At 35.4% G+C, this 12,684-nt stretch overlaps 1 protein-coding gene across 8 annotated transcripts in view; it reads left to right on the top strand.

The window, feature by feature from the left end:
- SENP6 (SUMO specific peptidase 6) overlaps window positions 1–12,684 on the top strand; it is a 117,410-nt gene that overhangs the window by 22,478 nt on the left and 82,248 nt on the right. For 7 of the 8 annotated variants that reach the window (XM_006931853.5, XM_045057753.1, XM_045057755.1 and 4 more), the window contains exons 2-5: window positions 329–422; window positions 2,365–2,425; window positions 11,270–11,412; window positions 12,450–12,554. In XM_006931853.5, coding sequence (XP_006931915.1) covers window positions 329–422; window positions 2,365–2,425; window positions 11,270–11,412; window positions 12,450–12,554 — 403 coding nt within the window. Of the gene's footprint in view, window positions 1–328; window positions 423–2,364; window positions 2,426–3,369; window positions 3,588–11,269; window positions 11,413–12,449; window positions 12,555–12,684 lie in introns of those variants that run through there. The other variant, XM_019830873.2, reaches the window with a different exon arrangement.

The following is a 12,684-nucleotide window of genomic DNA, read 5'->3' on the forward strand; positions in this document are numbered from 1 at the left end:
TGATCAGTGATCAAATATGGACATACAGGGTTGGTTTTTATATATTTTATACATACTCATATGCTCCGCCTCTGTTTTTATTGTATCAAATCTTACCAATTTGAGTTTCTTCTTGGTAACAAACTCATGCATATGGACAACTGTAAATTAGCAGAAACAGATTTTAATGTGTTCTTTTTCATTTTGGAGATGAGATGTTTATAAGAAATATTCAAAAAGCAAGAAAATTAAGGAAACATCTAGACTAATCAAAGAGCTTGAGAAATGCTAAATTTTATTTCATATCGAATAGCTTTGTTAATGAATATTTATCTCTGTTTTATTTCAGCTTTGGCTAGATCAGAATCTAAGAGAGATGGAGGTTTTAAAAATAATTGGAGCTTTGATCATGGAGACGAAAGCGAAGGAGATACAGATAAAGAGTAAGAACTTTTTTTCTTCCGTCACATATTTTATAAGAATGACATTTCATTGAAAAATGATTTATATTCCATGGAAGTATTTTTAAGAGTATGGTATTCTTAAGAAAACATCTTTTATAGTAGCATCAAGGAAAGAAAAAGCAGATTTTTATTAAATAATTTTGATTTTTCATTTCTCTTTTGAATGATTATGTGCATGTGAATGATTATGTGTCTTTTGAAATGATTATGTGCATGTAATACATGTAAGCTTATTAAAAATTGATCATTAAAGATTTTCAATTAAAGAAATTGTTCCTTTTTTTAAATAACATTTCTGATTTGAAAAGCTACTGTTTTATCATGAGTAAGTGAACCCACATTAAGACCCCTGAGTTTTTTGTGAAAGTTTAAGTCCTATAGTGTATCTTTCTTCCCAGTTGCCCTATCCATCTTAGATCACATTACTACCAGAGAAAGCAGAAACTATATAAATGATAAACACAGATGTTAACTCAGGCAAAAGTTAAACAGAGTAGTTATTACACTTTGTTAGTGTGCTTAGAATGACTGCTTTGTAAAATTTAAATGATAGTTTTAATACAACCTTTTGCATATCATGAGATTTGTATTACAAAGTCACCATTGCTATTAGGTGCCTTGGTTTGTTGATCTGGTTTTCCACTGGGCCAGAACAAATTCAGAGATACATAAATATATACAAGGAGTTCTACCAAATTATAAGTATTTTTAAAAATTTCTACACAAAAAGTCATTCAGAAGATATTGGCTAATAAATATTGTAGGTGCTTCACTTTTCTGTCTGGGCAACAGCTCCATTCATCATTACCACTTTCATGTGTTTTCATCTATGAGATATTGAACTGACTGTAAACTTTTATTCGAAGGAGAACTTCGAACTGGTAAGGTTTTCACCTAAAATTGGTATTTTGTGGTCATCTTTCTCTCCTGTCTTTTATTATTATATAATAGATAAAATACAAGTATTTTATTATAATTATATATATAATATTAGTTTTATATTTTATCACTATAAATATATTTTTCTTATGTAATTTTGAAAATTTTGAATTAGATCCAAAATTGAGTAGAAAGTATACCACCTTTTAAATATTTTTGTAAAATGTTTTGGAAAAAAGAGAATTTTTACTAGTAAAAAAGTTGGGATGTGTATAAACAGCAATGAAACAAATATTTTACATTTTTATTATAAATAACTAAGATTTTACTAAAAATAGGTTAACAGTTGTCTTTAGAAGAATGTATTTTGACTTTCTTTGTTAGATTTGTCATGATTATATTACTTGTTCTGTATATTTCATTTATGAATCATACTCTTTGGTTTATCATTATAAGAGGATCCTTAGGAGCTTCAGCTTTTTTAATATTTTGAGATTAAACAGATATATCAGTCTGATCTTTTAGAGTCTCAGGCCAGTGATTCTAAAGTGTTGATATTTCCAGGAGTTGCAAAGGTGTAACTGTTTTACTGTGGTAACACCATTGGAATTACTTTCTTTATATCAGCTAAGGTTTTCTTACCAGCTTTTTCTCTATTTTGTTTCTCTGTTCTTTTCCCCTAATTTTAAATCCAAGACAGAAAGGAAAAATGAGTGACTGTAAATGGAATCTACAGTTAGGAAAACAAAAATTATATGTTCATTTATAGCAAGGGCAACAAACGATGGCCCATTGGCTGAATCTGGCCCATCATTAGATTTTGTTAATAGTTTTACTGGAACACAGCCACACCTGTGGTCTGTGGCTGCTTTCATACCAAAATGGCAGAGTAGTTGGTATAAAGACCATGTTTACTCTCTGGCCCTTTATAGGAAACATTTGCTGATCCCTGAATTAGGTGAGCAAAGAGAATAAAACTTCTGAATTAATGTATGGGTTGTAATTGTCACTTAAGGTTTTTTCCCCCTTGTTTTCTGTGTAGTGAGGCAAATCTACTCAGTGTGGGTGAAGATGAGGATTCTGAGACCTCAAAAGGAAAAAAGGCAAGTGTTGCTTTTCTGATTTTTTTTTTTTTTTGGTAATTTTTTTAGGTTGTATACTAAAAACTAATACTTCAAAAGAAGATTTTTATATGTATATATTTCTAAAGTTTATTTTGAGAGAGAGAGAAAGTGAGTGGGGGAGGCGGGAAGAGGGAGAGAGAATCAGAGAGAGAGAGAGAGAGAGAGAGAGAGAGAGAGAGAGAGAGAGAGAGAGAGAATGAATCCCAAAGCAGGCTCTGTGCTGTCAGTGCAGCCTCAGATGGGGCTTAATCTCACAAATCATGAGACCATGACCTGAGCTGAAATCAAGAGTCAGACGCTTAACTGACTGAGCTACCCAGGCATCTCTCAATATAGTCTTAATTTGCATTTCTTTTATGATGAGTAAGGTTAAATGTGTTTTCATATGTGTAGTCCATTTATTTTTCATTTTTGATAACTGTCAGTATCTTTGCTCATTTTTTTAATTTAGTCTATAGAATATTATTGATTCATATCAATTCTTACTATATTGAGTCTAACACTTTTTTGACATCTCTGAAATCTATCTAGATGCATAATAATAATGGCATGACATAGTTCATTTAGAAAAATTTGTTTGCACGTTTGTATTTACAATGATACGTGTCTTATAATGGTTTCATGGATTGATGAAATAGAGTCTTTTGGAGAATTTGGCCCCTTGCTGTGATACTATCTGCTAATAGTTTAAACCATTTTTTTTGACTAGTCTTTTGCATTTGCTTTTGACGATTATTGCCTTGGATAAAAAGTTTTCTTATGTTGTCAAAATATTGATCTTTTTTCCTTTAATGGCTTTTGGGTTTAGTGTCTTTTTTCCTAATGATGTTAAACTTAATTACTTACTTGCTTTGTCCTACGAGATTGTTTCACAATACCAATACGAATATAATTACTAATAAAATGATTAATATTTTTTTTCCTTCTGTTTGCTTGTTGGTGTTTGGTGGCACCGTCAGGTATATCCTATTAGGAATGAGTATTTAAATTACTATGTTGTGTGTTTTTGTTTTTGTTTTTGTTTTTTTGAGTGAACTTTAAAAAAATTTTTTTTTGTTTATTTGTGTTTACACCCAACCTGGGACTTGAACCCATAACCCCGAGATCAAGAGTTACATGCAGCTCCGACTGAGCCAGCCAGGTGCCCCTACTACTTTTTTTTTTTAATCAATTAAAATGAGTTTGTTTTATAATTATACAAAAAACATTTTTGTGATTTGAAAGTCCTATCTATAAAAGAAGTTTTATTCAGAGAAGTCTGGGTTTTGTTCTGATTTCCTCTATCCTTTTCTCTTTCACTAATAGGTAACCTTTTTTAAAAATTACATGGTTTACGGGGCGCCTGGGTGGCGCAGTCGGTTAAGCGTCCGACTTCAGCCAGGTCACGATCTCGCGGTCCGTGAGTTCGAGCCCCGCGTCAGGCTCTGGGCTGATGGCTCAGAGCCTGGAGCCTGTTTCCAATTCTGTGTCTCCCTCTCTCTCTGCCCCACCCCCGTTCATGCTCTGTCTCTCTCTGTCCCAAAAATAAATAAACGTTGAAAAAAAAAATTTTAAAATTACATGGTTTAGCCTTTCATTTTAATTTTCTTCCTTCCTTTTTTTTTTTTTAACATTTATTCATTTTTTGAGAGAGAGAAAGAGAGAGAGACAGAGAGACAGAGCGTGAGTAGGGGAGGGGCAAAGAGAAAGGGAGACACAGAATCCGAAGCAGGCTCCAGGTTCTGAGCTGTCAGCACAGAGCCCAATGCAGGGCTCGAACCCACAAACCATGGGATCATGGCCTGAGCTGAAGTCGGACGCTCAACCGACTGAGCCACCCTGGTGCCCCTCTTCACTTTTTTAATAGAATATACATCCTTTTTTGGAGAAACTGCCCACACTATTTGATACTTCGATTGTTTTGCTTAACAGCATAGTCTGCAAAGTATTTAGAGATCTTTATCATCTCTTGGGGCACCTAGGTGGCTCAGTCAGTTGGGCATCTGATTCAGGTCATGATCTCACGGGTTCGTCTGTTCAAGCCCTGCCTCGGGTTCACTGCTGTCAGTGCAGAGCCCACTTCTAATCTTCTCTCCCTCTCTCTCTGCCCCTCCCCGGCTCACACCCTCTAGCAAAAATTAATAAAACATTTTTTTAAAAAAACCTCTGTATCATCTCTTTTATTGTTACATAGTATTCCCGTGAGTGGATAAACAGTAGATATTTAGTTGATTGCCTAGTGATGAGCAGAGGTGTTTCCTAGTCTTTTGTTACTATAAGTAGTGCTTTAATAAAGCCTTATGCTTTAAAATAAATAAGTAAAGCCTTATGCTTATATCTTTTCATATCTTTACAGTATACTTTTGGGATAGATTCCTAGAATTGCAGTTGCTGTTTCAGAGGGTAAATATATATGTAATTTTGCTAGTTATTACCAAATGCCTCATTCATAGGAGTTAGCATTTGCCATTCCCGCTAATAATATATGAAAGTTCCTATTTTCTTGTAATCTTGGGAAGTAAGTGGTCAAAGTTGAATTTTTACTATTTTGACATAGTACCCTCTTCATAGATTTCTTGTATTTACAGTTGAATAGTATTATAGGGGCTTTTAAATTTACTTTCCCTCCATCTTTGTGGTTTTTTTTTTTCTCCTACAACATCTCTATTTTGTTGTAATGAAGGGAATTTATAGAATTTGAAGATTTTCTCTTAGTACTCTAAAATTTTTCTTTATGAAGTTACAATGAAAAACTATGAGGTTTTTTTCACATTGCAGTTTTCCCTAGCTTTTTTTTTTTATTAAAAATGTTATTTAATGTTTATTTTTCAGAGAGAGAGAGAGAGAGAGAGAGAGAGATGGAGTGTGAGCAGGAGAGGGGCAGAGAGAGAGGGAGACACAGAATCCGAATCAGACTCCAGGCTCTGAGCTATCAGCACAGAGCCTGACATAGGGCTTGAACTCAGGAACCACAGATCATGATCTGAGCCGAAGTCGAACGCTTAACTGACTGAGCCACCCAAGTGTCCCTCTAGCTTTTATTTTGACATCTGGATTTTTTAGAGTGCTACTGTTTAGGGGTTCTTTAGGTGGACAGAAATATAGTAAACTTTGCAGGGAAAAATAAAAGGTGTTTTCAGTTACTAACTTCTGTGACATTGGTTTTCAGTTTATGTGGTGTGTTTTTTTTCTTTAAACAATTTTTTTAATGTTTATTTATTTTTGAGAGACAAACAGAGTGTGAGCGGAGGAGAGGCACAGAGAGAGAAGGAGACACAGAATCTAAAGCAGGCACCTGGCTCTGTGCTATCAACACAGGGCTCGAACTCACATACCGCGAGATCATGACCTGAGCGGAAGTGTGACGCTCAACTGATTGAGCCACCCAGGCACCCCTTTAATGAACTTTTTTAAAACATTTATTTATTTTGAGAGAGAGGGAGTAGGAGTGGGAGAAGGGGCAAAGAGAGAGGAGAAAGAATCCTAAGTAGGCTCCGCAGTGATGCGGTGCTCAGTCTCACAAACCATGAGATCATGGCATAAACGAAAATCAGTAGTTAGATGCTTAACCAACTGAGCCACCCAAAAACCCCTGTAATGTACGTTATAAATGTGTAATCATTTAATAGATTCTTTTAGGTTATCTTCTTATCTGAAATTCTTACGTGCTATATTTCTTGAATACTTATTTTTTCCTTAAATTGATTTATTTGATGTGTGATAAGTTCGGGTGGATGATAACCATATGTTGATAATTTTTGCACATTTCATAGTCCCAATGAAAAATTTATTCATGCAACAAATATGTATTGATCACAGTGTTCCAGATGCTAGTGAACAAAGTAGTCAAGTTTCTTTTTCCTGGGGAGCTTAAATTCTAGTAACTGACTATGCTCATTTGTTGCTTGATGAATATATAATACAGAATTGGCAAACTAAGGCTTACAGGCCAATTTGGCCTACAATCTATGGCCTAAGAACCATTTTTAAATGATTTCCCCCAAAGTCAAAAGAATACTGTTTTATTACATGCAAATATATGAAATTTAAATTTGTGTTTATAGATAAAATTTTGTTGGAAAACAGCTGTGCTTATTTGTTTATGTATTATCTATTACTGCTTTCATGCTATAACACAGATTTGAATTTTTTGGACAGAGTTGAGTAGTTTCAACAGAGACTGTTGACCCACAAAGTCTGAAATACTTGCTATGTGACCCTTTACAAAAAAGATTTGCTGGAGCGCCTGGGTAGCTCAGTTAGTTAAGCATTGGACTTCGGCTCAGGTCATGATCTCATGGTTCGTGGGTTTGAGCCCTGCATTGGGCTCTGTGCTGACAGCTCAGAGCCTGGAGCCTACTTCGGATTCTGTGTCTCCCTCTCTCTCTGTCCCTCTCCTGCTCACTCTCTGTCTCTCTCTCAAAAATAAATAAACATTAAAAAAAAAAATTACAAAAAAGGTTTGCTGATCCCTGTCCTATTGTTTGCACTGTGTAAAGGTTTTCCATGTGGATTGATACTCAGTTGAGAGAAACAGCTTTTTTTGGATGAGTAAAGTATTAGAGTAGTTCATCAGACTTATCAGATTCTAGACCTGCTAATAATTGTCCATTTTATAGGATGGTTGTGAGAATTGTGAGGCTATGTAACCTATATATAGTGCATGGCTCCACTGAGTCTTCCACCAGTGGCTAATGCCTGTATTTAAAGTTGGCTTTGTAATCACGATTGTTTTGTGCTAATCCTTCTGTCTACAGTTCTCCTGATCTTATGCTTGCATTAGCTAGAAAACTGTGTTAGGCTATTAAACAGAGGGGCAGAGGGGAAGAAAAATTAAAATTTTTCAGGAACATCCAGATTGAATATATCATCTTGAATTTTATTTTATTTATTTATTTTTTTTATTATGCTTTTTTTTTTGAGAGGCAGAGAAAGACAGAGCACAAGTGGGAGAGGGGCAGAGTGAGAGGGAGACACAGAATCCAAAGTAGGCTCCAGGCTCTGAGCTGTCAGCACAGAGCCCGATGTGGGGCTTGAACCCATGAACCGCGAGGTCTGAGCTGAAGTTGGACGCTTAACTGACTGAGCCACCCAGGTGCCCCTTGGCTTAAACAATTCTTAAAAGGAAAGATGAACTTTCTACATTTATATAAAGGAATATTTAGTGCAGTTCCTTTTTGGTATCTGTAGAATAGTTGGTATTCCAATGGTGAGTCCTTTCTGGAATAACACAGTTTGTTTCTGCTTTTTTCTTGTTAAGCATCATTATTTATATTTCTACAGCATTATAAACAGCATTATAAAAATTTCTCATGCAGTATAGTATGGGAGCACATAGACTTTGGAATCAGACTGGTCTTTAAATGTTTAAAGCCATTTAACTAGTTTGGACAGGTTACTTTGCTTTTTCAGCTCACTGATCTTCATAGCACAAGGATAGAATGTCAATAGAGTTTAAATGACATGTGGTGGAGAGATTTTGTTAAGGAGAGAATTGAAGTGGGAAATTAATCCTATCACTCAACAGCAGCAAGTAATTGACCTGTTTTAGGTGAGGTTGCTGAATCCCAATCTGAAGAACTACTGAAATGTATAAAATATGGAGATTGAATATAAAGTAACTAACATAATGCCTATTCATAGTAAGTATTCACTAAATATTAGCTTTTGTAATTGCCTAGATAGAATGAAATTGATCAGCCCTTTTTTTTTTTTTAAGTTTTTTTAGAATTTACTTATTTTGAGGGGCGCCTGAGTGGCTCAGCCAGTTAAGCGTCTGCTTACATAGGTCATGATCTCATGGTTTGTGAGTTCGAGCCCCATCATCGGGCTCTGTGCTGACAGCTCAGAGCCTGGAGCCTGTTTCAGATTCTGTGTTTCTCTCTCTCTCTCTACCCCTCCCCTACTTGCACTTCTGTCTCTATCTCAAAAAATACACATTAAAAAAAAATTTTTTTTTTTAATTTATTTTGAGAGGGAGATAGCGCAGGTGGGGGAGGGGCAGAGGGGGAGAACAGAATCCCAAGGAGGCTCTGCACTGTTAGCACGGAGCCCGACATGGAGCTTGAATTCAAGAAACCGTGAGATCATGACATGAGCCGAAACCAAGAGTCAGATTCTTAACTGACTGAGCCATCCGGGTGCCTTTATATGATCATTCGTTAATGGAAACTTTTTGCTTCTGAGATTCTTAACAGGCTATATATATCAAAATCACCCAGAGCATTGACCCTCCAGTGTTAGTGTTCGTCAGAATCACCTGGAAGGTTTGATAAAAATATTGCTAGACCCCACTTCCAGAGTTTCTGATTTAGGAGATCTGGAGTGGGGCCTAATAATTTGCATTTTAAGTGTTTGCAAATGATGCTGGTTCTGCTGGTCCAGCAGCCACACTTTGAGAACCATTCATTGACTTAAGGCATTTTTTCAGAATAACATGGGGAAAGGGCTAGGTCACAATGACTAGATAGGCCTAATTTTCCTCAGATGAATGCATCTTAATGACCAGTTGTTAGGCTAAGAGAGGATACTTGTATTTCTAATTGAGTGGGAACTGTTGATAACTGAATTCCTACCCATCTGCCCATTGCAGGGATAGGCAGTTTGTGTATATTTTTGTTAATGCATGAAATAACCCTATGACTATAAGGAAGGTTACCCAGCTAGAAAGAGACAAGTCTGTTTGATTCCTAAATTGTTATCGTTCCACAATAATGCTTTTCACCAAATGCAAAAGAGATTGTATTCTTCTTCTAACAGAAATGAGAGGGTGATAATCCCATTATCTTTATCCTCTGTGGGTTTTTTTCCCGTTTTTTAATTGTTTCTCTTGATTTGATCATGTGTCTAATTTCTTTGAGTCTGCTATGAATGTTAATTGCATATGAAAAATCATGGAGGTAGTTGGAGGCCTAGAAAATTATCTTTTTGGAAGAGAAATATATTTACTTCTGGCTTGTTACTAGGAGCATTAGCAATCTCAGTCTCAGATCACCTTAATCCATTGGTTCTTCAAATGTGGTATCAGCATCACTTGGGGACTTGCTAGAAATACAGATTCCTAGGCCCACCCTAGACCTAATGAATAAGAATAAACTGTAAAAGGTTGGACACAGCAATTTAATTCTGTAATTAATTATGCAAGTAATTCTGATTTACATTAAACATTTGGAACTTCCTTAATTGAACTGAAGGTTGAGATGATTAGAAGCTGGATTTCAGGTTTATGAAGGCTGTTATTCATAGCCTATCATTCTGATCCAAATTTTGAAGGTTTATGAGGCCAGTCACATATGGTAGATGTGCATCCCTGCTTTTTGTTTCTCTAGCTCTCTGTTGGAAGTTCCGACTTAGCCTCTCAGTTGCATCTTCTGGAATCAATAGATGCATCAGGGGAAAATACAAATCTGGGCTCAGGTCTCTTGTGTTTCTTGTTCCTGATCTTAGTTCTTAATTCTTCACTGCCTTCAGAGTTCTCAGCTGTCTCAAACATACATTTTTTTAGTTTGCATTTTGTCCAGGTTTTTTTCTAGTTGTTTTCAGATAATGGAAGGAAATTGATCTGCATTACTTAATGTGCCATTGCCAGAAATGGAAGAGTCTGAAGCACATGGCTGTAAAAGATTAGGAAGTAACAAAATGTCTCAAGGAGGAGAAAGTGATAAGCAGTGTGTCAAAAATAGATCTTTTTGGAATTTTGTAATGTAGATTTGCCTAAAAATAAGAATAGTGTTGGCAAAATGAACTCTGTACTCAGGAGGACTTTTTTGTGAGAGAGATTTTTTTAGGGAAATGTTAGGTTTCTATGGAGATCAATTGTGGAATAAAAGCCAAGTTCCTCTCTTCTTACAATTGTATTTTCTTGTATATGAGTGGAAAATAAAATATTAGGCCACTGATTCAAAAATAAAGTAAATAAGAGGGGTGCCTGGGTGGCTCAGTGGTTGGGCTTCCTGACTTTTGGCTCAGGTCATGATCTTATTATGGTCTGTGGGTTCGAGCCGCGCGTTGGGCTCTTTGCTGACAGCTCGGGGCCTGGAGCATGCTTCGGATTCAGTGTCTGCTTCTCTCTCTGCCGCTCTCCCACTTGTGCACGCGTGCTCTCTCTCTCTCTCTCTGTCTCAAAAATAAACATTAAAATAAAGAAAATAAAAATAAATAAGGATTTTGAAAGTGTTGTTTTTGGGTAAATTATCACTAAGAACTGAGGACCTTTGTCTTAATGAGTCTGAAAGTAGCTTTTAAATGTCTGATGTGATGAATGTAGTAAGAGTAGGTTTCTTTGTTTAAAAGAATTTTCCAAGGAATGGGCCATCCTGTTGTCACACTGTAATCTCCCGAAAGTGATTGTTGATATGCTATATATTATCACTGGCAACAATGAAAGTATCAAGACATTTCAGTTTCTGTGTTTGTATAGAAACTTTGATGCTAAGGCCAAAGTCCTTGTGTAACTTGAAATGATGACTTATTAACACATTTGGCTGTACTTGTCCTACAAATAGCAGTAGCAGGGGAAATATTTTTCTTTACTCTCAGTAAAGCTCTGTTTGAAGATAGTCTACCCTTCATGTCTTCTGTTTTTCTCTTCTAATTATCTTAAAGACCTTTGGAGACACTTAAATGAAGAGAAAATAATATGAACACACCTGGTCCTACAAATTTGTGTTCTCTTTAGGAAAAAAAAGTATTACAGTTGAATTATTCTTAAATTCATGACACTGTCATCCTTCTCTCCCGTCTCCAACAGCTGGTACTAATTTTTTACAGCTTTTTTAATAAGTGAGTTTTCAAACAACCATATTGTGTTTATTGACTCTTTAACATTTATGGATCTTTTTACAGTTAAATCGTCAATCTGAAATTGTTTCTACCAGTTCTGGTGACCCCTGGAAGACATGTGCGAGACGAAACAAGGCTGACAGTTTAAAACCTTTGAAAGGCAACCCAATTGGACTTAACATGTTGAGCAACAATAAGAAATTGAGGTATAGTCATTTCAGAAAAGATAAAGGGTTTGACACCAAAAATTAGCTGCCTTTGTGGCCAGTTGACCCAGCCTATACTTTCACCTTTTTAGCAGTGCCAAGAGGTAAAGTTGTACCAGGGCGTGAATTCTTTGCTTTGAATTTGGGATTATGGTTGACTGCAATGATTTTTTTGGTTCTGAATAAAAATATTGCAAGAAAATTTCCAGTAGAGTGAGATTTCATTAGATGAGCTTCCTCTCATATAGTTAGTAAAATCTTGGTCATAATACTAGAAGTAGAAGGCACTGGAGGGTAGAAGGGTCATGTCTCCTTTAGGGGACACTTAATCAGGATTATCTCAAAAGGGATTTTTTTCTTTTCCTTTTTTTTAAGATTTCTTTTTCCTCTTCCTTTTCTAGTTATAATCCTTAGGGGTTGTCCTAGTGAACCACTTTTACTGATATGATTGATTATGCTGTTATACCTCCCAGAAATAGGATTGAAAAGCACTGTTTCAATTTCAGTTTTGTCAACTTATAGATAGAAAACTGTGGTACATGAAGGCTAAGTAACTTTGAAGTCAATGGCAGAATCAGAAGTAGAATTTGGGACTCCTGACTTTTTTTTTTCTTTTTCTTTTTTTTACAGTTAGTACATTTGATTTTTATTTTGACATATAAGAAATCTTTGTAATACAGTTTAAAAGCTTTTTTTATGTATAGTTCCTAACAGAATAAGAAAAAATATATCTGAGTTAATTTATAGGATATCTTACAGTACAGAACATTCATTTGGATTCCTGATTTCTATTCTAGTGTTCTTCTACTGTTTTATCTTCTTTCATGAATTGTATTAGAAACATTTCAGAGACAAATTCAGAAAGTGGAAAACTCTTGGTGGACAATTTAACATGGTCATTGGATTGATCTGTAAAAATACATATTTTAGTGTGGAGCTTTTTGTGTATGTGTGTTCAGATTTGAAAGGATTTATTTTGCATGTGTGTATGTAATTTTTCCTCTGTTCAAATTATTCTTTGTTTCTTGCATCTGCAGTGAAAATGTACAAAATGCATCAATATGTTCTGGAACTGTAGTTCATGGTAGACGTTTTCAACATGCTAATGTACAGACGTCATTAGTAAAAACAGCAGCCCAAAGGTAAGGATTCTAATTGCCTTTGTTTAGTATATACATACCATCCTCTTTAATACTTCTTCACTGTTTTTTTTTGTTCTTCCTTTAACCAACTTTTTTACTTTGGGGAATTTTACTGTGTTTCTGTTGTCTG

Source organism: Felis catus, chromosome B2, assembly GCF_018350175.1.
Source record: "Felis catus isolate Fca126 chromosome B2, F.catus_Fca126_mat1.0, whole genome shotgun sequence".
NCBI lineage: Eukaryota > Metazoa > Chordata > Mammalia > Carnivora > Felidae > Felis > Felis catus.